Source organism: Sceloporus undulatus, chromosome 2 (genome assembly GCF_019175285.1).
Source record: "Sceloporus undulatus isolate JIND9_A2432 ecotype Alabama chromosome 2, SceUnd_v1.1, whole genome shotgun sequence".
Taxonomy (NCBI): Eukaryota; Metazoa; Chordata; class Lepidosauria; order Squamata; family Phrynosomatidae; genus Sceloporus; species Sceloporus undulatus.
In genome coordinates this window covers 218,705,009-218,729,095 of record NC_056523.1, presented here as the reverse complement: position 1 = coordinate 218,729,095, position 24,087 = coordinate 218,705,009, and the positions used below count along the sequence as shown (strand labels likewise).

Genomic DNA, 24,087 nt, shown 5'->3' with positions numbered 1-24,087 from the left:
ATTTGGAACAGGACTGGGAAGCACACTCAGGGTGGCCACAGGTCCTCCTTTCTCTCCAGCAACATGTCCTCCATTTCCACCTTCTGGTCCAGGAGGGATCCCAAAAGGTCCTCCATTTGGAGCAGGACTGAGAAGCACACTTAGGGTGGCCAGAGGTCCTCCTGTCTCAGGGACACCTCCTCCATCTCAGCCTTTTGTCTAGAAGGGATCCCAAAAGGTCCTCCATTTTTGAGCAGAGCTAAGAAGGGTGGCCAGGAGTCCTCCTTTCTCAGGGACCCATTCTCTATCCCAGCCTTCTCTGCCCAGGAGAAATCCCCCAAAAAAGTCCTCCATTTTGAGCACGACTAACAAGGATGAATGCATATTTCTACAAGTGTGTCTAGATTTTATTTGATCACATCCTCCCTTTTTTCTGAAACGTCCTACATTTCCATAGTTCCTTTGGGCATGAGCTCCCTTTCCCTGGAAGGTCCTCCACCTGGCGGTGCCTGGTCCTCCTCGAAGGTTGTGAGGAGGAAGAAGGAGGAGGAGGAGGAGGAGACCTCCCTGAGGAAGGACCCCCAACTGAGGGGTCCAAACCCACCTCCCCCCACAAACAGAGCACTGTAGGCTTTCCTACCTGCCTCAAGCGCCAGAGAGAGGAGAAGGAGGGAGGGAAGGAGGGAATGAGAAAAAGAAAGAGGGGAGGCAGGAAGGGAGGCTGTGGAGTTGGGCAGAGGCTGCTGCTGCTTCTTCCCTGGCTGGGTCCTGCCTCCCTCTGGTCACTCAGGACAGGAGGACATTGAGGAGGAGCAGCAGGAGGAGCAGGAGGCCTGGGCCAGCCCTAAAGGAAGGAGGAGAGGCTTCAATGCTGGGCAGCTGCAGGAGCAAAGGGAGGGAAGAAGAAGAGCCCAGGAGGGAGTCTCTGGAGCATGGAGGGGGACAGAGGTTGTCCCCTTCCTCCTCCTCCTCCTCCTCCTCACCTCCAAGTGGAAATAGAGGACATGCCCAGGCCAACACACACAAGGCACCACAAAATGGAGGGCCTTTTAGCATCCCTCCTGGACAGAGAAGGCTGGGATTGGAGGATGAGTCCCTGAGAAAGGAGGACCTGTGCCCACCTTGAGTGTCTTGCCAGTGCTGCTCAACAATGGAGGGCCTTTTAGGACTCCTCCTGGACCAGAAGGCTGGGATAGAGGAGGCGTCCTGGGAAAGGAGGACCTCTGGTCGATCTGAGTAACTTCTTCATCCTGCTCCAAATGGAGGACCTTTTGGGTTCCTCCTGGACCAGAAGGTTGGGATAGAGGACATGTTGCTGGAGAGAGAGGAGGACCTGGGGCCACCCTCAAAATGTGCTTCCCCCAGCCCTGCTCAAAAATGGAGGACCTTTTGGAATTCCTTCTGGACTAGGAGATGGAAATGGAGGACATGCCCATGTAACCACACACACACACACACACACACAAAAGGACAAGGCACTACAAAATGGAAGACTGTCAAGAAAAAATGTAGGACCTAACCGCATAAAAGCTCAAATAGAAATGTAAACTCGTGCTTCTTAGTCATGTACCCAAATGGAGGACTTTTTGGCATTCCTCCTGGATCAGGAGCTAGAAATGGAGGACATGTCCAGGGTGACCAGATGGCTTCACTGCCAAGGAGCTTAAGAGATTGCAAAATGTAGAAGGACATGACCCAATAAAACTAAAAATGCTGGTATAAACATCAATTCATGCTTCTAAATCGTGCAATCACAATTTTTTCACACGACATCAACATTAAAGTGCCATTATCCTGGGAACAGACTGGCAATAAACAGCAACAAATCATTCACAGGGAAATCCCGTGAATCATTTGTTGCAGTTTATTTCGTTATTCCCTTGTTATTCCTGGGATAATGGCTCTTTAAGTGCAGTGTGTGTGAAAATCTTTAATCGTGATTGCATGATTTTCGCAAGTTAATAGCTGGTTAAACCCCCCAATTTTCCCTGGGTGATAAAGTCCTTTATCACTTTTGGTTGCCTTCTACCTTTCCTAGCATTATTGTTTTTCCCTCCAATGATTCATGCCTTCTTATGATGTGTCCCATGCATACCATGGATTTTCATGATGTGTGCAGTCAAAGGCTTTCCTATAACCTATAAAGCACAAGCTAGTTTTCTTTTGGAATTCCCTGGTATGCTCCATCAACCATGTTTCCAATATGGTCCCTTGTGCCTCTTCTTTTCCCGAATCCTGCTTGCATCTCTGGGATTTCTCTCACTATATATGATTTAGAGGCTATGTTGCAGAATTTTAGGAATAATTTTATTTGCATGAGAAATTAATTCTATGGTCCTATAGTTGCTGCAGTGTTTTGTGTCTCTTTGTGGATGGGGATGAATATTGAACATTTCCAGTGTGTTGGCCATGATTTTGCTTTCCATATCTGTTGACACATTTTAGTTAACATTGGAGTTGATACTGTCTGTGTGGAATATATCAGTTCAATTGGAGTATCATATGTTCCTGGTTATTTATTCTTCCCAACCTCTCTTATTGCAGCTTCCATCCCACTATCTAGAATCTGGTGTTCATCTTCAAATGCTTCTTCGTTCCATGGGTCATTCATTTTTAAATCTCTTTTATATAGCTTTTCTGTGTATGTTCCTCTTCTTTTCATAGAGCAGTGGTCCCCAAACTCTGCTCTTTAAGGGATTTTGGACTTTAGCTCCCAGAATCCCAGACTATTGGCCAACATGGCTGAGGCTCCTGGGAACTGAAGTCCAAAATCTCTTAAAGGGCACAGTTTGGGGACCACTGTCGTTGAGCATCCAAGCCTTTGGTTTGAACTGCCCTTTGAGTTCTCTTATCTTATGGAAGAGATCTCTTTTTCTTCTTTTTATTGTCTTCAATTTCTCTATTCAGCTTTTTTTTCTGATGAACTTACCTTTGTTAAAATACCTTGTTGGCTTTGCATGCATCTGAGGAAGTAGATTGAAGTCTATAAAATTTCATGCTTCTAATTTCTTTCTTTCCGTGAGTCTCAAAGGTGCTACAAGATCTATGCCTTGTTGGCTTGCAATAAACACTGAGCAACACAAATCCTTAAAACTGTACTTTGCTAGCAACAAACCCTTGACTGAATCTGCATTTAAATTCGTTGCATTGGTCCACTGTGCCGAAATTAAGAAAAAAAAAACCACCTTTCAATGTTTGAAGGACATGTCCTGGAAAAGGCAGATGTCTGGGCCCCCAGCCCCAAATCTATTTGAGATCCCAGAGTTATTTATATGGAGGAGTAAAGTAGGTTTGTACTCAAGAACAAGCATAAACTCTCTCCCCAGCACCCGTTAATTAAGTCTGACAGCATCTTGCCTAGTTTAAAAGGTCTTGCACGTGGACTACTAACTGTGCATAGATTCATGAGCATATTTGCTCCGCCACAAGGGTCCTACAGGGCACACACAGGATTGTAGGTACTGCACCATTAAATAGGCAAACAGATGAAGAGCACATGCTTTCGGTAAAGAATATCCTTAAAATCCAAATGGAGCAATGCAATTCTTTAAAAGAAAAATATTTTTGAGAAGCTTAATGTTAAAAGACAGGAGTGTTGCTTTACCTCCTTTTCCTATTTTGATTTTTTTTAATAGTTTACATAATACAAGTTCTGTAAATCTGCTAAGCATTATATTTGGGTATGAAAAGCTGCAGTGTTCCTATTGGAAAGCTATCAAAGCTTCCAGTTTAAAAAATATACACCAAGTTGGACAGCATTTATTGCTCACCTGCTGCTTGGAACCAAGTCTTGGAGAAATGTGGCTCTGAAGCCAGGGAATCTCCTCAGGCAAAATATGAGTGGCTGGTATCATTTTATCTTATTCTAGTTTCATAGGAGCTTGGCACTTAAAAGAAGATTCTTACCAGAGTGTGCAAGCAAACTGCAAGATCCATGTGGGAAAGCAAAACAAACACATTTCTAGACTCTAAAGGTCAAAGCTGTCACTCTCTGTTGTGCCTAAAAGTAACAGGTACCAATATGCTCCTGGGCCACCACTATCTCAGGAAAGAGGCATTTCCTTCTAAAAAATCTTTCAAGTTGCTTTGTTTTATGCTGTATTTATAATTGTGGAGCTTTTGGTTAATTTTCCACAATGATTTTAATCAAGTTTGTTTGTTTTGTAAACTAACCTGGCAATATGACTGAAGGGTGACAAAAAATATTCACAATAAAGATAGTTCACCACATTGATTACAAAAATACTGTAAATAGGGGCTTATTTACCAAGCCAGGAAACTGTGGCATGGATCTGAATTGCTTTGCAGCCTAGGAATCTGTTGTGTTAGGATTTATACCAGGATTGGCATGCATAGGATTGAGTTGTGTTTTCTGTCTGTTGTGTGCCTTCAAGTCATTTCTGATTTATGGTGAACATGGGGTTTTCTTGGCAAGATTTATTAAGATTGCTTTTGCCTTCCCTTGAGGTAGGAAACTGAACCCTGGTCTTCAGAGTTGTAGTTCAAAACTCAAACCACTATGCCACACTGGCTCTGTGTGCTTCATGGAAAAATGTGCAGGTCCCCTGTAGTAGCATTGGGCTTTGAAAACATTCTGCCATTTTGTAATAGAGGTGCTAGTTTAGTTGACTGCAACAAACGCTACAGTTTCTGAGACTGCACCAATATAGAAGAGCATTTGTAGGATTGTCACCCTACTCTTGTAAGTTGACCACCACTCAAGTGGGTAGACATGAAATGGCTGAAGCTTTTACCATCACCATTGGGAGGGAACATTTGGGAGGCATGAGGCAGAGCCAAAAGTGACAGTGGGGCCGGCTGGTATAATTCCTGCCAGTCTGGTACCAATTTTCCCAACCTTAAAGAAGCCATAAAGACAAATTTATCTCTCACCCTATTTGGAGCTCTACTCCTACCTCACAGTTGATTTATGTTAATTACCCAATAATGCATATACACATCAGGCACCTCAAAGGTAGCCATGCAGTCCTTCCAATCTGTATGAGTTAGATGACTTATCAGGATTCAGCAAGGTACTGTATAGTAGTGAGCAATATATATGTGGCTCTTTTATAGCAATTGAGGAAGATGCAATTTCAGTAGTTTGGGATCAAGATATAATTCAAACCGAATTCCTTGACTTTGTTTCTTCCCTTGTTTAACAACTCAGTGAATCAGTTTCACACATTGGAGGAGGAAGCAGAACAGGAAACTGGGTGAAAAGGGAAGTACCATGGTGTCACTGTAATCAATGCATGTTATGGTCATCTCTGACCCAGTGGATAATACCACAATCAGGACCAAGAGTGATCAGCTCCATTTAAAAAGACCCAAATACCCTGGTGCCATCAAGCTGCATGGTGTCCACAGTCTCAGGCTGCATCTGTACTGCAGAAATAATGCTATCTGACATTGCCATGGCTCAATGCTATGGAATCCTGGGATCTGTAGTCTGTTTTGGCACCACAGAAGCCAGAGGATTAATATCTCGCAAAACTACAAATCCCAGAATTCCATGGCATTGAGTCAAGACAGTTAAAGCGATGTCAAACTACATTATTTCTGTAGTGTAGATGCTGTTCTAGTCTCATGTACCCAGGTAGGATATCAATGTTACAAACACAGCTTATAAAGAACAGTACTACTGGCTCATATAACTGATCAGTGTTATTTACTCTTGACAGGCTTTTCAAGGTTCCTTTCAGCACTATTCCTTTGGGCTTTTAGTGGGAAATATAATTACACAGAAGGACCATCAGGATCTAGATAAAGTTCTGAGAGCTACATCTAATCAGCATGCCATGAACATAACCTTTAGGCAACTTGTAATCTGAGGAAGAAAGAATGTTCTAAAGTAAGTTAACAGAAATATTTATTTTTATACACAACATTCTAGTATTAAACAGTGCAAAATCAGAAGTAAACCAGTATTTTAGTCACAGCTATATTACCATTTATCATCTTATTGCTGAACTTGTGGAAATTTGAAAAACTGATTAATTTGCCTTTGAAATCTCCATACAATACTGAGTCATAATATCGTGAATCCATATATCTGTGTCAGGTAGTGATGTGTCGACTAAATAGACAACAGCTTTTCGGTCCCATGGATTAGTTGCATCAATAACTGCTTGCACCTGTGCCACCAGAGGTTTCTTCTCAACGTGATTTCGGAAAACTATTGATGCCTCCTCTGACCACTGCTGACACTCTACTCCTAGGGAAAAAGAGTACAGAACCAGGTTCAGCACAACCATAAGATGTTGGGAGCCTCTAGGTATCACTGAACCAGCAAAGAATTTTAAAGCCCAGCAACTTCACTCTATGTGGTCAACTATGGCTGTGCAGGCAGATCTCTCTCCCTGAAGATCTGGGCTTCTCCTACATATAAAAGTACTTTATCATTTTACATATTCTTGTAAGTCTCAGTTCTCAAGGAAAATCAAGAAATGTATTGAGAACCTTACAAGAATGAATGAAATAGAGAATGCAAGAACCTAGCCCTTGAAGTCTTGACATGCCATAATATCCACCCTCTTCAGGTGTCTGCATTTAGTGTTCAGATCACTCCCACATGGCAATTAAAACAAGCACTTCACTGGCTATGGATGTACAGTTGCTCCTCTTAACTTGCAGATCTTTCAATGGGGTGTGTGCTTGGCATGTGCGCGCCAAGCGCGCACACAGACATGCACTCCATTCAAGCCTATGGGGCTTAAATATGCACGAGCCTGTTTTTGCAGGGGTCCGGAATGGATTCCCCATGAAAATGGGGGGCCAACTGTAATTTGATTACTGCAATAGACTAGTAAAGAAATAAGTATTTTCACCTTATAGCAACCTATATCTCCTGTTTCAGCTTTGTTTATGCTGGGCCTAAGAGCAAATCATGTGGTAATGTGTCCTGGATTTTACCATATCAAACAGAAGATTTTTTTCTTAAGGGTTTGCATGGGAAAGTTTACATGATTTTTTTAAAAAAGAAATCCCTACAGATAAGCTGAATGTTGCAGCAAGAATCTGAGACTAGGATCTGAAGATAAAACAGTGGGCAATGTTCTGCCCTTTGTTCCCAACTCTGTATACACACAAGTATGCTGACATGGTCTAGGAAGAGCTTTAGTACATGGGAGATTATTTGGAGACCATTTGTGCTGTTTGGAAGCAACAAGGACATGTAGGCGGGGTACAGACTGCACAAAAAAGGATGGCCTGCTGGCGCCTGGTTATGGTCCGTGGAGAAGCCACCGCCTCCAGACTGTGGGGCTTCCCCACAAAACAAAAAGAACCAGTGAAAAGCAGGTTTTTCTTGCACCATTACGACGTTGCAGTGCGCCAATGGTGCACTCACGATGTCGTAATGGCTCCGTGGTGTGCAGATGCTATGCATCTGGCATGTCATAATGGCGGTGCCCATCTGTACAGGCCTTGACGCCCTTGTCACATGTGAGGGGTGTCTAGAAGCCCTCACACATAATGAGGGCATCCTTTTCGGCCCATCTGGACTGGGCCATACAATGCCCAAAATGGTTGAAATAATTTGGTCAGTTGCTTGTCAAACGTTATCAAATAATGAGGTTTTAAAAGAAGTTTAGAGGTCAGATTCTTTTTCAGAATAGACTCCACTGGCACAGAAAGAGAATGCAGTGAACACAAATATCTCAGCAGTAGATATCCAGGGAAGCTCAACTACTAACAAAAACCATTTAAAACATCTACTTTCTGATAAATATGATTTTGTTTCAGCTGCTCATATCATCCGTTTAAGTATCTGCATTTTTGTGTATTTCAATTATTTTAAATTTTATAATCCACCTTGTTATAAAATGCTTTAAATGAAGATAAAAATAAATAAATAAGATGCAGCACACACTCTTAACCCCAAAAACTTTTTAAAAATGCAACAATTACTGCCAATAGAAAGACAACAGTGAGGGGGCTAGCTTTGACTTCTCCCCTTTAAAGGAACTTCTACAACCTGGAAATTGCCACTGAAGAGGTCTTAGATCCTCTTTGAGGATGGCAATACTAAGAGATGGGCCTCTTCTGACAATCTCAAAGCTTAGGCAGGCTCATGTGTGAGAATATAGTCCGAAGCAGCATCTTCCCTAATTATTACATAACGTAAATCCTCTGGTGGCAGGTTGTATGCCACCTAGCATTCAATTTCCTGTTAGAGATCAGAAGTTAGAGAGGTTCCTTCATTTTTATTGTTATTACTTTGTATTATCCTCTTTGTTGTAAGCCGCCTGGATTCTCAGTGATTTGGCAGCATGTAAATAATAATAATAATAAAAATAATAATAAGATTGCAATATTACACAAAATTACATGCAATTTAGGTATTACATAAAGATTTGGGGAGTATGTTAATGAGCATAATTACAATGGCTTCTTTCCCAAACAATAAACTCATAGTAGTAAAAGGGGCTAGCTGAATCAGCTACAAGGCACTAAAGAGGAAGAGGTAACAATGAATTCTTCATGGCCTACTGAGATACAACTTCAGCGAGGAGGAAAAATCATTTTGAGTGTTCAAACATTATTTATAATACTTCACATTTGGTGGAGATAGAGAATTCAGAGGGTGAATTCTTTAGGTTCACTGAACCAAGCATGTTTAACTGTATGTTTCAATTATATTTGTTTGTTATTACCTCCACGTTCCTGTAGCACCTACCTGCAAGCTGGGCTGTTATGGCCTGAAAGGGCAGTTTTCTGAACATGTTTAGCAGAGGTCTTACATTCTGGATGCTGACAAGCTCATGTTTACCATAATCCAGTTCATATACTGACACCAGTCCATTTGCCAACATTCCTTTTACTAGCACTCTGTGCCATCTAAGAAAGAGAGGAAGAATACAAATGACAAGTGTACAACCATAGTATGTTCAAGCTTACGGGTGGAATCCTATTGATCCACTTTTTCCAGTGATGTAACAGTGTGGTCAAGGAAGACAAATAAAAATCTGATACTCTAAGCCAGGGGTAGGCAACCTTTTTGAGCTGGGGGCTGGGTTGCTGTCCCTCAGACAACTGGGGGGGAGGGCCTGAAGCCGGGGGTAGAGCTTCCGGGGGCGGGGCCACATGCCAGGGATGGGGCCAGCGCTGGAGGCCTCCCCCTCTTTGCCGGCCCCTGCCGGTCCCCAGGCCCCGTCAGAGGCCAGCAAGCGAGCCGGCAGGGGCTGCCAGCACTGGAGGCCTCCCCCTCTTTGCTTGGCCCTTGCCAGGGCCCCAGGGCCCATCAGAGGCCTGCAAAAAAGTCGGTGGGGGCCGCCAGCACAGGCCCCATCAGAGGCTGGCAAAAAAGTCCTAGAGGCCCGCTGCCGCCGCCGGAGCCCTGTTGGAGGGCCCCAGCAATGGCAACGGGCCTCCTGCCGCCGCCGGAGCCCTGTGGCATTAGGTCACTCGATCCACTCCCTCCCCCTTCTGCAAATAAATGCATAAGAAGAAAGCTCTATCTTTCTCACTTTCCCCACTACAGATGTTCCTTTAATGTATTCAAAATTATTGGTGGGAAGATATTTGTGCATAGTTAACTTTTTATTTTAAAAAACAACAACAATATTTGAGATCCCAAGAAAAGACAGCATATAGAGCCCGGGGGGGGGGGGCAGGAAAAGGATATAGAGGCAAGACAAATTAGAAAGACAGTATCAAAACATTCAGTTGCAGTAAACTGATATTTAACACTCAAAGTGTGAAGCTCCGTGTCCAGATACAGATACCAGATGTCAAGCACTAATGGCACAGATAAGGCTTACTACAAAAATCCAGCTAATCACTGCTGGAACAAAGATCCCAAAATCCCCAGGATAGGATCCAGGGTTAGACGTGCCTCAGCTTTATCGGGACTCAAGGGCAACTAACACTGTCTGGAGCAGAAGCACAGAAGCATTCCTCACCCCCCACTCCACCCCAGTACAGAGCATGGCATTTATGAATATTACTTACTTGTTTTTCACTTTAGCAGCATAGAGTTTGTTTTTTTCAACAGCATTTGGTCCCTCATCTAATGCACTATAGTACAGAAGCATTTCTTCCACTAGTACTTCTAAATTGTGCATCTCTTGCCAGGGTTGCAGGACAAAGTAACCTGGATGGCAGGCCAGTGAGACAAAAACATCCATATGCTCCTGGGGCTGGGCCAATGGCAAGGGTGGTGGCATATTCAAGGCTGTTCCAATGCTGCTGGTTTCTGGAGGACGTGGAACTGAATTTGTGAAACCGCTCTTGACCCCCATGCTTGCCAGCTCTGTTAAGTCTGCATCCCCCTTTCCTGAGATGCTACTTGGTTTCACGCTCAAGAAGACATCCTTCTGATGCTTCCACAAGTCTGCATTCGTGATTTGCCTGTTTATACTGCGGTCCGGATCTGGGAAGCTCATCGGTGTAAATAAATAAATGTGTGCAATCCTATCATCCAGTTTCACAACCTTGGGGGGGGATAGGTAGAGGAGAGAATATAAAATGTATCATTTTTTAAAGAAAGCAAGTCATTCGCTGAAGAGAAAGTATACAGTATACTCCCCGAGTCAGTCATCAGTAAAGAATACCACTTAACGGTATACAGATAGCGTCTCCTTTATCCAGAATGTAAAAATTCAAAATATTCCAAAACCCGACACTTGTTTCATAGGTGGCTGAGTTAGTTGCTTGCTTTGCTTTGCTTTCTTATGGTTCAATATATACAAACTTTATTTTCTACACAAAGTTGTTTAAAATATTGTATAAAATTACTTTCAAGCTGTGTATAAGGTGTATATGAAACATAAAGAAATTTTATGTTTACACTTGCATCAACCTCTAAGATATCTTTATATACGGATATGAAAATACAAGTGTTCCAAACCCCCCCCCCCCAAAAAAAAAACCCAAAACATCTCTAGTCCCAAGCATTTCAGATCAGGGAGAGTCAACCCGTATTAAACAAAAAGCTTCATTTATATACCACTTAATACCAAATTAACAGTGTTTAAGCGGTTTACAACTGTAAGCTAATTGCCCTCAACAATCTGGGTACTCATTTTAGCAACCTGGGAAGGATGCAAGCCTGAGTCAAGCTTGAGCCCTTTTGCTGGTATTGAACTCACAACCTTATTGTTTTGAGTGAGTGGCTGCAGTACAGGCATTCAACCACTGCGTCACCAGGGCTTAACTTGTAAAGCCAATCTGAACAAGGGCAGATAGTGTATAAACATAGACCTACATCGAAATGTGCCAGATAGAGCACACCAGTTGAATCAATGGGAATTGTGTAAATCAAAACTTCCATAAGGTCACCCATTGATTCAACGGGTACTTGAGACAGTTAGATTTATGCCTTTCTTGCCCACAACCTTTCTTGCCATTGCACCTCCTATGATTCAGCAATGCTGCTTTGGCTACAAAGTCATGACCAAGCTGAGGTTTTGTTGATTTATACAATCCTGAACAGTTTGGCACTAGACCATGAGACAGATCACCTCCACTTCTGTAAGATATCCTATTACAGCCCAGTGTGCTTTACTTAGGCGCGTTACAGAACTCCCGTTTGGGGCGGCCAGTTACTGGCCCTTTCCCTGCCGGATCGGGGCCTCAGCTGCCACAACGGCAGCCTCTGAGGCCCCGATCTGCCGCTTTCCAGGCTGCAGGGAAGCGGCAAAAGGCAGCTTCCTCACGGCCTGGAAAGGGGTGTCCTTGGGGCTTCAAGCCCCAAGGACACCCGCCAGCGGCGGGGAGAAGGAGGAAGGGGCCGCTTGGCCCCTTTCTGGTCTGCGTTGCTGGCGCAGCCATGTAAAGGCTTGCACCCAGCGACGCAAAGGTGGAAGGCGCTCCGAAATGGAGCTCCTTCCAGGGCTGTGGAAAGGGCGCTCCAGGCGCCCTCGTGTGGCCCCAGTACGTCCCTTCCGCGCCACCCCATTTGGAGCCGGCTAGGTTGTGACGTAGCAATGGCGGCCCCCGAGTGGAACGGGTGCCACCATTTTGTACGGACCCAGTCCATACTAGGGTTAGGAGCGTCAGGAAGTGATGCTCCTTCCTAACCCTAGTAGGTCCTGGGGATGTACTTTGTGCACGTATGTAATGCGCGTATGTAATGCGCCTAAAGTATTTTATCATGTATCATTTAGTGGAGACCAGTCTTATGGTGGGTTAAAGGGTACTGTGGTCTCCATATTGTGAAATTGCCTGGCTTTGGAGATCTGATGGGCACCTCAATATAAGTATTCCAACAGTTAGTAATGGTGTATCTCTTCATGCCAGGCTTTCTGAAGTACGAATAACCTATGGTAGGCTTTATTTTTAATTTTTTACTTTCCTAGTTTTATCTTGTAAACCTGTAAATTCACCAAGAAGAGTTCTTGGAATTATGACTGTAACATTACTTCTTCCAGTGAAGCACAACTGACAGAAGGTGGCAAAACCTAATTCAGCTTTAACATGGAAGCAATGTTTCAGCAGCACATTGCTTGGAATATTAATCAATCAATTTGCACAGTTTTACCTTTATGCTGCAGTCAGGACAGTTTAATACCGTATCTCTCAGCCAAAGTACAGCATCCGGTGTCCACATGCTAATATTAAGAGGAAGGTCAGCCAAGCAGCATTTTATTGCCTAAAACGAATAATCATACAACAAAATTAGATTGATGTTCAAGTTGTATTGAAATACACATGACAGCAGTAAGAAGAAATGTAAACCTCTTAAAACAATCTGGAATAACAGTAAGTGAGTAAAGATCTTCATACCTGAGGTGGGGTTGCAATGATTTCACGAAGAAACGCTGAGGGAATCTCTCTTAGCTCCACCACTTTTACAGATGCTACTGTTCCAGTGTCCATAAACTGTACATCAAGAGCCCGGGTACTATGAACACTTGTTATCTGTACACATGGAATGAAGCACAATGAATACACAAAAAAGAAAGGTGTTGTTTTTTTTTGCTTTGTTGGCTTTTCATCCCACCTTTCCACTAAAAATAATAGTGATCAAGGTGGCTAATAACATCACTAAAGACACATTACAACACCAGTAGAAATAATAAAGCCATTATAATTAACGATCAGTGAACTTCAAAAGATGTGTATCATATCTTTCCTAAAAACAGTGAGAAGGAATTGACAAAGCTTCTACAATGTGCCCATCAAGCACTCCTGTGTGGTGATGGTGGTCGTATTCTGCAAAGGGGCTTTTCTTCAATATCTTAACATGTGGACAGGTTTACAAGAGAAAAGGCTATCATTTAGACAGCCACGTCTCAAGCTTTAAAAGTTAAACCCAGTCCACAAAGTAATTGTCAACCAGTGCAGGTTTTCCAGCATCACAGTAATGGGATTGTGAGTGTGACACCAGGTACCAGACAGCAGATTAGCTGCCACTTTTTGCTCCACCAAAAACTGGATCAGAAAAATACATAGAGATAAAACTGTGGTTTTAATGTTAGGCGGTGTGAGGTGTTAGGCTGTGACCTACTAAACGGTTACAACACAGAAGGAAAACACATTTTATTCCAGCATTTAATATGTGGGTAAAGAGGTTATTTAAGTTCTATTTAGGAGCTCAAGAGTATGTTTTAGCAATGTACAAGGATAGGGGGATGCTAGCTCTGCTCCCCTCCATCATCACTTTCTGAAGAGAGCCTCTTCTGTGCATGGAGGGTCTTCACACAGTCTAAGCCCAATATTCTGTTTTGAATGGTAAGAAAGTGCTTTTCTTTCATGTGAACAATGTTATGATGTACGAGGGAGGCTTAGCACACTCTCTTCTATGGTGATTTAATACTGTTTTGAATATCTAAACAGGGTTTTACAAAATGTGCAAGGAAAAATTGGTGCTTAGAATCCTTTCTGTGATACATTTTTAAATGATGCATACTTCCTACCTGCACACGTGCCCATTTTCCTTTACAATTAAGCAAACAAATCATGCCGCAGTAAGGTAGTGACACTGAATAGTCCGCTGCATTCTGGAACAAAGAGATGAAATGTAATTAAGTACTCACAACCAGATGATGTGGGATAACGAGCTTCCTATAGTCTAGACAGCCCTAGACAGCAAGCTGCTAGGAGGTGAACCACACTTAATCTTACCTGCATTTTTTTTAAAAAAAATCTATATTTCTTCTCACACATATCACCAAGCACACCCATATACTGGTGAGTAATTCTTGTATTTCCATCTGAACCTCTAACAACTCAGAACCTCCATGAAACTTCAGTCACCCGGTGGCTGGATGAGGTTTCAGGGAATGAGGGGAAGATAGAGCAGCCCTGTCACTGTCCAAGTTGGCTGAATGAGATCCACGCTCTGACCACCATTTGTACAAACTCTGGCTGCAAACTCAGTCACACCCATCAACCTCCCTGCCTCTGCTGCTACCCTGTCATGTCAGTGCTCAAATAAGTTATGGATCTGGAATGTTTTGGATTTTACAATTTTGAATAAGGATGACTCACCTGTATAGATAATAAAGTTTCATTTATGGCATAACACAAAGAAGGATGTTAGAAATTCAGTATGGTACTGTATTTCTTCCTATGTGAAAATGATTTCTGTGTGTGGCAAAAACTATGGATTAACTTCAGTGCAAGGTTCTAGAGTTTGATACTGCAGGCATTCCACAGCCAATGTTTGCAACAGCAGATGTAAGTGAAGTTCACACTTTCATAAAGGCAATGACCTATAGCTGTTTTACACTTATCAGCAAGAGTAAACCATGAACAACCTTGAAATTCCTTGTTTGGGTTGTTAGCCTAATAGCTCTGAGAGTCTCTGAATCTTGTGAAATTACAGGACAATATTAAAAGCAGGCTCACCTTATGGTTAAAATAATTTTCCAATTTCTGCATAACTTCAGAGAGTTTAGTCAGGCCTTTTGATGGCACCTGGCAATATAGAGTTCCATCTGAACAAACATTGGTTACTCTGACATTTGTATAGAGAGCAGCTACCTATTGAAATAAAGCAAATATCTTGGATGTTAAAAATCTCTGCAACTTAAATACACTTGACTCATCTTAATGATTGCACATTAAGTGTGATACAGGAAGATGGAAATAGTACCTGAAGTTGAAGCTCAAGAGATTTGTCACAAAGTGCCTTCAAGCAAACAGCATTAATATTAATGTCGTCCTCTCCAGAAGTGTCATATAGGATGACAAGGGGAATGTCACTCTTCTCCAGTATTTCTACAGCAAATATCTTTCCACAGGTTTGAGACTCCACCATCTTCACCAAAACTACATCATCACAGAAGGCTTCTAACCCTATAGAAAGGCAGTCAAGCAAAGTGGATAGCTAGCACTAACATCACCAAAATGGAGCTTCTTGCATCACATTTGTCTACTTGAGTCACTAATGCTTAATGCCAAATCAAAGAAGGACTGGGAAAGTTTCACTATTTTGCCAATTCAAAAACTCTCTACAATCATTTTGGTCATACAACACAGTGCTTCTTAAGTTGTCTGATGCAGAGGACCAGCAATTATTTCCGCCCGCCCCCCCAATGTGCCAGGGATCAATAGTATATTTGTGCTTAAGGGCTACAACTGTTTCTTCCTTTTCTGGATACTCTCAAAGTATTGGCAGCTAGTGGACTGGCACTAGTCCACTGACCACCGCTTTTGAGTACAGAGCCAGCATGGCATAGTGATTTGAGTGTTGGAGGGTTCAATTCCCTGCTCAATCATGAAACCCATTAGGTGACCTTGGGCAAGTCACATGCTCTCAGCCTCAGGGGAAGGCAATGACAAACTCCCTCTGAATAAATCTTGCCAAGAAAATCCCATGAAAGGTTTGCCTTAGGATCGCCATAAGTCAGAAATGACTTGAAGGCACACAACATACACTATTTAGTGTGCACTATTATTGCCATCTCTCCACTTAAGTCAGAGGAACAAACATTAAGGAAGCTCAGAACCCTTATTACTGTGAAGCTATGCTTATGTAAGCAAGAGAAATGTCTATGCTACAGAAACCAGATAAGATGTCCAGTAGTTCGGAGCTTCAGTATCCTTTTAAGTGAGGCAGGGAATGAAGTGTGACCTATGGACTGCATACAATCCCTCCCACCCCCAACAATGGCACCCCAGTGCTAAACATTCAATAAAAAGATAGCTACAGGTTTTAAAGAATGGCAGTTTTGTGCTTCATATGGGGTTTGTTTTTGGGAGGGGGAGGTACAAGCCTGAACCCACCAACTTTGACTAACTGAAGCAACCATCCATAAATGGTTGTTCTAAATAAGTTACTTCAGAGCTAGTTCATCTGAGAGTAGATTCACAAATGTTGCTTCACACCATCATACCCCAGCATCCAAACTATGCATGTACATAACATCTCTCCTGTTTCAATAACATAGACCCACACAGTGCCTGACAGATAAAACAATCTCTCTTACACCAAGGATATATTCAAACTCCATCAGCTAATGACTGTGGATCTATGACTGTGGGTCTATTAATTTTCTGTGGCTCTTGTGCAAAACAGAAAACATACTGTTGTTTTCTATCCTGTCTGTTTGAAAATTTCTGTACTTTTTAATATTGACACTGAAAAAGATGTTACGATTTCTAGGTGAGACCATTTTTTTTTTACAAAGCAAGGAGCCTGTCACACAAATAACCTATTACTAAAAAAGAAGAAATTGCAAAGCATTGCTGGACAGGGTATTGAAAAATCTCACCTTGCAGCCCTTAGAATAAGACACAACCTTTCCTCCCCCCCTCCTACTCTGATGCTATATAGTGTTTGCACCTATTGGTGATAAAAAGATGCATCTCTTACCTGCTAATCTACACTTTGAAGCCTGGAATGGTAGTGAACAGAAATGCTTGGCAAGCTTGTACACTCTAGTATTTTCAATGATTTCGTTAAAACCATAGTCAACGTAGCATACCTGATAGCATAACAAAAACAAAACAGAAAAGTTACAGTTAGTTCTTATCCAATGGTCTTAATACTGATGTTAAAATATATGATTCCTTTTCACTTTATAGCATCTGATATCTTCAAGACAAGTTGGACATTAGCTGTGATGACCCCAACTAATACAGGATGTTTTCACTGGGCATAATAGGACTTCTACTCCAGCATAACTGCAAGACATCATGTTGCAGAATGCTGCTTAAACTATAGTTTGCTGTAACTAGCTGGTTTTTCAGGCTCACTTTGCTTCTTTCAACAATCAGCCATTCACAGAGTGAAAAGGGCAAACACAACGGGTTTTAGTTTTGTACTTATGAGCCCTGGTGGTGCAGTGGTTAAATGCCTGTACTGCAGCCACTAACTCACAAACCATAAGGGTGTGAGTTCAGTCCCACCCAAGGGGGCTTAAGCTCGACTCAGGCTTGTATCCTTCCAAGGTCGCTAAAATGAGTATCCAGTTTGTTGAGACAATTAGCTTACACTTTGTAAACTGCTTAGGAGTGCTTAAGTGCACTGATAAGTGGTATAGAAATGTACTTGCTATTGCTATTGCTAGATCCTCCATTTGCTTCAACTCAGGCACTGCACTTCTGTTTTCTATGACTGAATTCAATCTCTTAGACCACCATTCTCCATTTCATTTAGCAATTTTATCCCACTTTTCCACTTCCAAAATAATAAACCTGATCAAATAATAAAATAAAAGAATAAAATCCATCAGAACATTGGATTAACAGAAATCAATTTTACTTGCCTTTATTCTACTGCCTTCTATTGAAACAATCTGTGCCCGCAGCCAAGCATCTTCTTCTGCTGGCACAGCAACAACCTGACCAACTTCAGGTGACTGTATCTGTGAAGTGGAGGAGTTCTGACTGTACCAACTCTTCATCTCATCTTCCATTAACTCCTGGGCAGCAGAATAGCCTTTTCCCACATATCTATAGGATTTTAGGTGGACAGAAAATTAGCATAAATTGACAACAAAAAAGGAAGAATTGGGCAGAAGTATTACCATTCTCAAGCCAGTATCTAATCCATTATTTTAGGGAGAAAAACAAGATAAATGGATTAGGATCTATGTCAGATAAATGTAGATGCAGGTAGGAAATCAAGGCGGTTGTAAACAGGCACAGTAAGATTGTGAAATATTGCTTACACGGCACAAGAGGCAGATAATTTATATGTGTTTTTGGTACATGAGTGAGTTTGCAAATGCCTTGTGTTTCGTTTTACATCTAAGCTGGTGATCCAAGAATTTCTGAAGAGAAAATATATTGAATCAAACAAGCTCAATAACTGTAGCATTTACTCTTTAACTCCAAGATGTATGTTGACAGAATTTTACATATATTCTTAGTACATCAATCTGGATATCAGCCTTATGATATCCAATATGTCTATTAATACTGCATTATGATAGCTTTCATAATGGTTTCAAGAAGTACGCTACACATGCAAAGAAATCCATTGTTTTTGTCTCCATATTGCAATGACATGGAATGACTTACAATAATCACAGGACAGATTCTTATTGCACTCTGCAAATCAAATAAACATAGCAGAGATTTCAACAGAAGTGCAGAACAGAACATTTAGAGGAAAAGAGCCAAGCCAGAGAGTACAAAATTGAATTGTTGCCGCCCAAATCCCCCTTCTCCTTCTCATTCTTACACGAATACACAGCTCTGCATTTGTAAACATGGAGAAATAGAGGGTCACATTGTTTTTGGATGGTCTTAGGCAACCCATGAAAGGGTCGTTCGACCCCCAAAGGGATCGTGACCCACAGGTTGAGAACTGGCGTCCTAGATTAACATGAGACTGACATGCAAGAAGTTCCCACAATTTTATCGTATGTCTGGGTCTTTCACCACCTTTAAACTACAAGTTCTGAAAGCTGAGCAGTCTATGATAACAAAATAATACAACAGCTTGACACACGTTCATGTGATATATAAGAAAGTGACATGCATTTATCTGGTACATAGGGAATTATACCAAGAAAACTAAGCCCTACCAACTACTGATAAAGAGCAAATTGAAGAATGAGTCTCTGTTCCATGCTCAGAATCAAACTGAGGGGGGAGACTGGTTTGGTAATTTCATGGCTAGCACCCTTGGTACCTAAAGAACTAAGAATGAGCTTACTAGATGTTCATCAGCTGGTGAAACCATAGTGATGATTCAAGTGTGAAGCAAATGGTATATTGCTCTGAGAAAAAGACGAGAATGGCCCAGGAACTATCTAAAACAAAGGCCTGTGCAGTGACAAAGGTAGACAAATTAGTATCCCCCAGATGTGTCAGACTACAACCCTATAATTCCATTGTACTAGTCATGTGTTGGGGCTGGTGGGAATTAAAGACATCAGGTTGTTGCTGTAAGAGGAAAAGACAGAAAGTTCACGTGTGACTGCTGAATGGCTACATGCAGCCATTTTGCTATGACAGCCCCCTTTCTGATCAAGGGCGATAAAAGGCAACAACTTGTTGTAATTTTATTCCGGGAGGGAGAGTATGGGTTGGGGGGGATTTGGGTTTATCATTATTATTATTGTTGTTGTTGTAATATTTTGTATTGTATTAACCTCTGTTGCTACCCGCCTCGATCCCCAAAAAGGAAGAGGCGGGATATAAATAAATACGTTATTATTATTATTATTATTATTATTACTACTATCCTTGACTATTATACCAAGAAAACAAAGCCCATGTAAATAAAGAATAAAGCTTACATGTATTTTAAGTGGAAGAAAAGCAATAGCATAAAATGCTTGCATCTGAAGCAATATTACTGCAGTTAGAATTTTCTGAAAAGTTGGAGAAAGTACACCCTTCAACAGACTATACAAAATATTATATTTCTACAACAAATCACCTTGATTTTATCAAGAGACGTTCAAGCTCTGTAGCTGAAGAATGCTGAAGTAGTACCTCTTTTAACTGTATGGCTTTCTCTGAGGCAATATAAATGGATGTCTAAAGAATAACATCCACACATATAACATCATTCTTTGGGACAGCAAGAAAAAGTTTACAGCAATCGCATGAACTGATGTCACAGTGTGCACCACACACAGCCACTCAGTTTCCCAAACTTGCCACTTTAAGCAGCAAAACCTAAACAGCAGTTTTTGTTCACTTGCATACTTCGTGGAATTGCAGGATCCTCAGAGGATGCAAAGATGTAGTCATGTTAGTTGGGAAAAATCAGTCTGCAAAGGGATCTTATAGCACATTTGAGAACAAATGAAAGAAAGAAGCTGGTAGCATGATTTTTCGTAGACATACTCTTCAGATCTGAGGTAGTAGGCTCAATTCTATGAAAGCTCATGCTACTGGTTTCCTTCTATCAGTTAGTTCAAAGGTGCTACAGTCAGCCCTTCATATCCACTGATTTTTTTTGATCTACGGATTCAAGCCTCCACAGCTTGAAAATATTTTTTAAATATATAAATCCCAAGAGTCAAACTCTGATTTTGCCATTTTATATAAGGAACACCATTGTACTGTGCCACTGTATATAATGGGACTTGAATATCCATGGATTTTGGTATCCACAGAGGTACTGAAACCAAACCCCAGTGGATACCAATGACCTGCAGTACAAGTTCTTTTTGAGTACTGAGGATCCTCACAGTTTTTGTGGCATTTTAGTACCATAAATGTAATACTTCCTAATTATGCAATATTCCACTTGTATTAAAGTAAGAATGAACACTTGATTCAACTCCGCTGTTCAATACAGCAAGAACAAAACTTGAATGAGCTTGGGGGAAGAACCAGCAAGTAGAGTCCTCTGCCCCTACTTGCATATTGCCATACGTAGGGAGTAATGAACACCTGGTACTAAGACTCATAACTGAAGAGCAGATGTTATGGCTAATAGTATGAGACCAGACATAACTCATTCAAAGTTTACTTAAGCCATGAGCTCACGACCTTGACAAGCCACTTTCAACCTCTCAACCACAGCTGCCTTAATACAATACAATATGAGGACAAATACTTGATCTACTGTAAAGGATTTTAGCAATGATTTATTTTTATGAGCGCTTCAGCATTTCCAGTCTTTCCTAAACTCAGTAAGATATTTGATTATACTGGAGAGGAAAGTCTGGCATCATACCATGGTGTGGAGGACCATAATAAAACAAATTGAATTGTTTTGATTCAAACAGTGGGAAGACAGAATTAAGTATTTTGTAGTGGAACAGAAGGCCTTGAGCATAACGGCAAAATCCTTCCTCACAGTTTTCTAAACCAGAGTTCAGAATTAGTTGGCGCTCTACATAGTAATAAAATACAAGTCTCAGAAGCCCTAGCAAACACCACCAATGTTAGGGAATGCTAGCACTAGAAGTCCAACAACATGGGGAAAGCTTCATGATTTGCACTTCTGTTCAAAACTATGATTTGGAGGATCTTCTGAATGTGAACACTATCTCTTGACTGTAAGATAAATCCTCTTTCAGTGATCACTAACACAGCAATTCAGGCTAGTCTAATGGAAGCACAATTCCACCTCTTCACTGGCCTTATTCAATCCCTGAATCTAAGATTCCTCTGTGCACTTATTACATTACAACTGTGTGATGGTACTATGGGATGTGAGAGACTTCATAAGCAATGTTTAAAACTACAGCAAAGATACTTAAGTGGTAATTGATAACCCTACAGTGTATATTAACCAAGTGTGTGCTTACTTGAGATCACTGAAGGACATCATTACCTTACTGGATGGATCAGGCCAAGCTGTACCAAATCCAGCATTCTCTATGACAATCAAAATGGGAAGGTGGGGTTAATTTCAGCAGGGAAAAAATAAACACATTTGAAACAAGGAGTATTTTAAACAGTGTCACCTGGTACAGGGGGCAGGGCCAAAAGGGTATGCCATGACCTCCCTGCCCGACGTGGCTTTATATGAATAAAGCCACGCCAGGAAGGAGGAAGGAGTGCCCAAGGTCTCTCTTTACCTGCCTGGTGTGGCTTGACACATGAGTAAAGCCATGCCGGGCATGGAGGAAGGGGTAGCCTGGGCCTCTCCCTCCCTGCCCTTTGCTGAGGTATGGGAGGGGCTGCTCAGTCAGGTGTCACCCCTCTTCTGGGGTGCGACTTGCACCCCAAGCATGATGCCAATGACTCTAACTATTACAGAAAGGTTACAACTCTGTAGTTATTATTTTACCTGACAACAACTTCATTTGTAGAGTTCAGTTCCACTACCAACACAGAAGGTGATGACTCTTCTGGGATAATTAAAGGAGGTACTGTTATATTCTCTGAACACTCTTCTTGGGATTCTTGAAGCACGTCAGTAGATTGCTGCTCAGCTGGTCTCTGCAAATCTTCAGGTATTTTGCCAGTAACATTAAGATTCTCATCGACTTCCTGCTTTGACTTTGCATAAAGGATGGCCTTATTTGGGTTTCCAGATGTGTAGTCTATTGTACATATATCCGAGAGCAAGTCCAGGTTGCTCAGAAGATCTTGAGGCAATGTTGTCTTGTACATATTTTCATACGTCTTTGGGAGAGCACTGGCCCAAAGACCATTGGGATATTTTAACAAAATGGATGCAACTTGTTGTTTTAAGTCCCCATCGAGTACAGTTGCTTTGGTCTCTGTAGTCTGCCTTAATAATGGCAGCTGAGGTCTTCCTTCTTGGCTGGTAACATCCCTTCCTGAATGAGATGCTTTGCCAGCAGGGTAGAGAATTACATCAGAGCAACCACCAGAAGATACCTTTTCTGCCTTTGAGAAGAGAGGAGGTGTTATAAAAACAGCCAAATAACTGAACCAAAGCACGTCAAACAAACTGATGATGGGTTCCAGAAGCTTTTCGAATCAGTTCATTTAGTTCTAAAACACCTACTATCAACCAGTTTATCATAACCTTCCTCACCACTTCAAGTTGCACAAATTCACTCATTCCTACACTCAGCCACACTTCATTGTAGAAAACTTTATTTATCCCATTCTTTTCTGGGTTTTGTTTTTTGTTTAGAAAAAACAATGTTTCTCAATTTAATAAAGCATTTTAGAAGTCCAAAAAGATAAGGCAGACTTGTTGTGAAAACAGACTGTGCTGATACATCTGGACAAAACAGCATTATTTTATGAGATGGCCAGTAACCAGCCATACTTTTTTAAATTTAAAGAAATAATTATTTGTAAGAATACTGAGTATGAAACACAATGAAAAATAGTGAAAATTACAAAACAAGATTATCATTCCCAGTGAATGGGCGGCATATAAATAAATCCTATCATCATCATCATCATCATTATCATCATCATCATCATCCACATGGGCTCAGTGGATAATCACAGTAAATACAGGATGACTTCTTGAGGACTGTAGTGCCCATTATGACTCAGTCATTTTGGGCCTAAAAGAAAGCCCAAAACAATTCTATGAAAACTCATTTAACTGTTAAATGAGTTTTCATGCCTGATACTTATGATTCATTTGAAAGCTGGAGTGGACAAAATGGAATTCAAGATTTTAGCTTACATTTGTAGATTTTGCAATAGACCAGCAAGAGTTCTTGACTTCCAATTGTCTAATAATAACAACAGCTAAAAAGTCCTGCCTCTCAATCAATTAGTGTTGAGAAAGACTACCTGGGTGAAATCAGGTGTGGGTTTGGGAGCAAGAGTCAAACCACTCCACAGATGGTCATCCAGCCTGTTTCAAAACCTCTGAAGGAGGAGACTCCACCACTCTCTAAGGAAGTGTCTTCTCCTGTCGAAAGACTTCTTACTGTCAAGAAGTCTTTCTTAATGTTTAGGTGGAATCTCTCTTCCTATAGTTTGCATCCATTGCTCTGGTCCTAGTCTCTGGAAGTGTCGCAAACAAGCTTGCTCCATCCTCAATATGACATCCCTTCAAGTATTTAAACAGGGCTATTATATCACCTCTTAACCTTCTCTTCTCCAGGCTAAACCTACCAAACTCCCCAAGTCTCCTCTTCATATAGCATGGTTTCCAGACCCTTCACCATTTTGTTCATTCTCCTCTGGACACTCTCCAGCTTCTCAATATACACTAGTACATTAAATTCATCCCCAGAATAGAGTGATACTATTACTATTATCTCTTTCAATCTAGAAGTTATACTTCTATTGAAGTATTTAATACATATTTGCATTAATTCCAATTATCATGTAAACCAGTTTTTCTAAGATTTCTAC

At 41.4% G+C, this 24,087-nt stretch overlaps 2 protein-coding genes across 7 annotated transcripts in view; both read right to left on the bottom strand.

The window, feature by feature from the left end:
* TMOD1 (tropomodulin 1) overlaps positions 1 to 783 on the bottom strand; it is a 55,665-nt gene extending 54,882 nt beyond the window's left edge. Inside the window, 1 exon segment of the mRNA XM_042452323.1 lies at positions 620 to 783. The gene's annotated coding sequence lies outside the window, so the exon portion shown is untranslated.
* A 5,051-nt stretch (positions 784 to 5,834) lies between these two features.
* The window catches only part of TDRD7 (tudor domain containing 7), a 45,859-nt gene continuing 27,606 nt past the window's right edge, over positions 5,835 to 24,087 (bottom strand). For all 6 annotated transcript variants that reach the window (XM_042451963.1, XM_042451965.1, XM_042451962.1 and 3 more), the window contains 11 exons: positions 22,079 to 22,644; positions 17,640 to 17,826; positions 16,745 to 16,856; positions 15,023 to 15,225; positions 14,776 to 14,910; positions 13,842 to 13,925; positions 12,709 to 12,843; positions 12,464 to 12,574; positions 9,934 to 10,415; positions 8,660 to 8,820; positions 5,835 to 6,196 (listed from right to left, as the gene is read on the bottom strand). In XM_042451963.1, the coding sequence (XP_042307897.1) occupies positions 5,976 to 6,196; positions 8,660 to 8,820; positions 9,934 to 10,415; positions 12,464 to 12,574; positions 12,709 to 12,843; positions 13,842 to 13,925; positions 14,776 to 14,910; positions 15,023 to 15,225; positions 16,745 to 16,856; positions 17,640 to 17,826; positions 22,079 to 22,644 (2,397 nt within the window). In that variant the 3' untranslated portion in view covers positions 5,835 to 5,975. The remainder of the gene's footprint in view (positions 6,197 to 8,659; positions 8,821 to 9,933; positions 10,416 to 12,463; positions 12,575 to 12,708; positions 12,844 to 13,841; positions 13,926 to 14,775; positions 14,911 to 15,022; positions 15,226 to 16,744; positions 16,857 to 17,639; positions 17,827 to 22,078; positions 22,645 to 24,087) is intronic.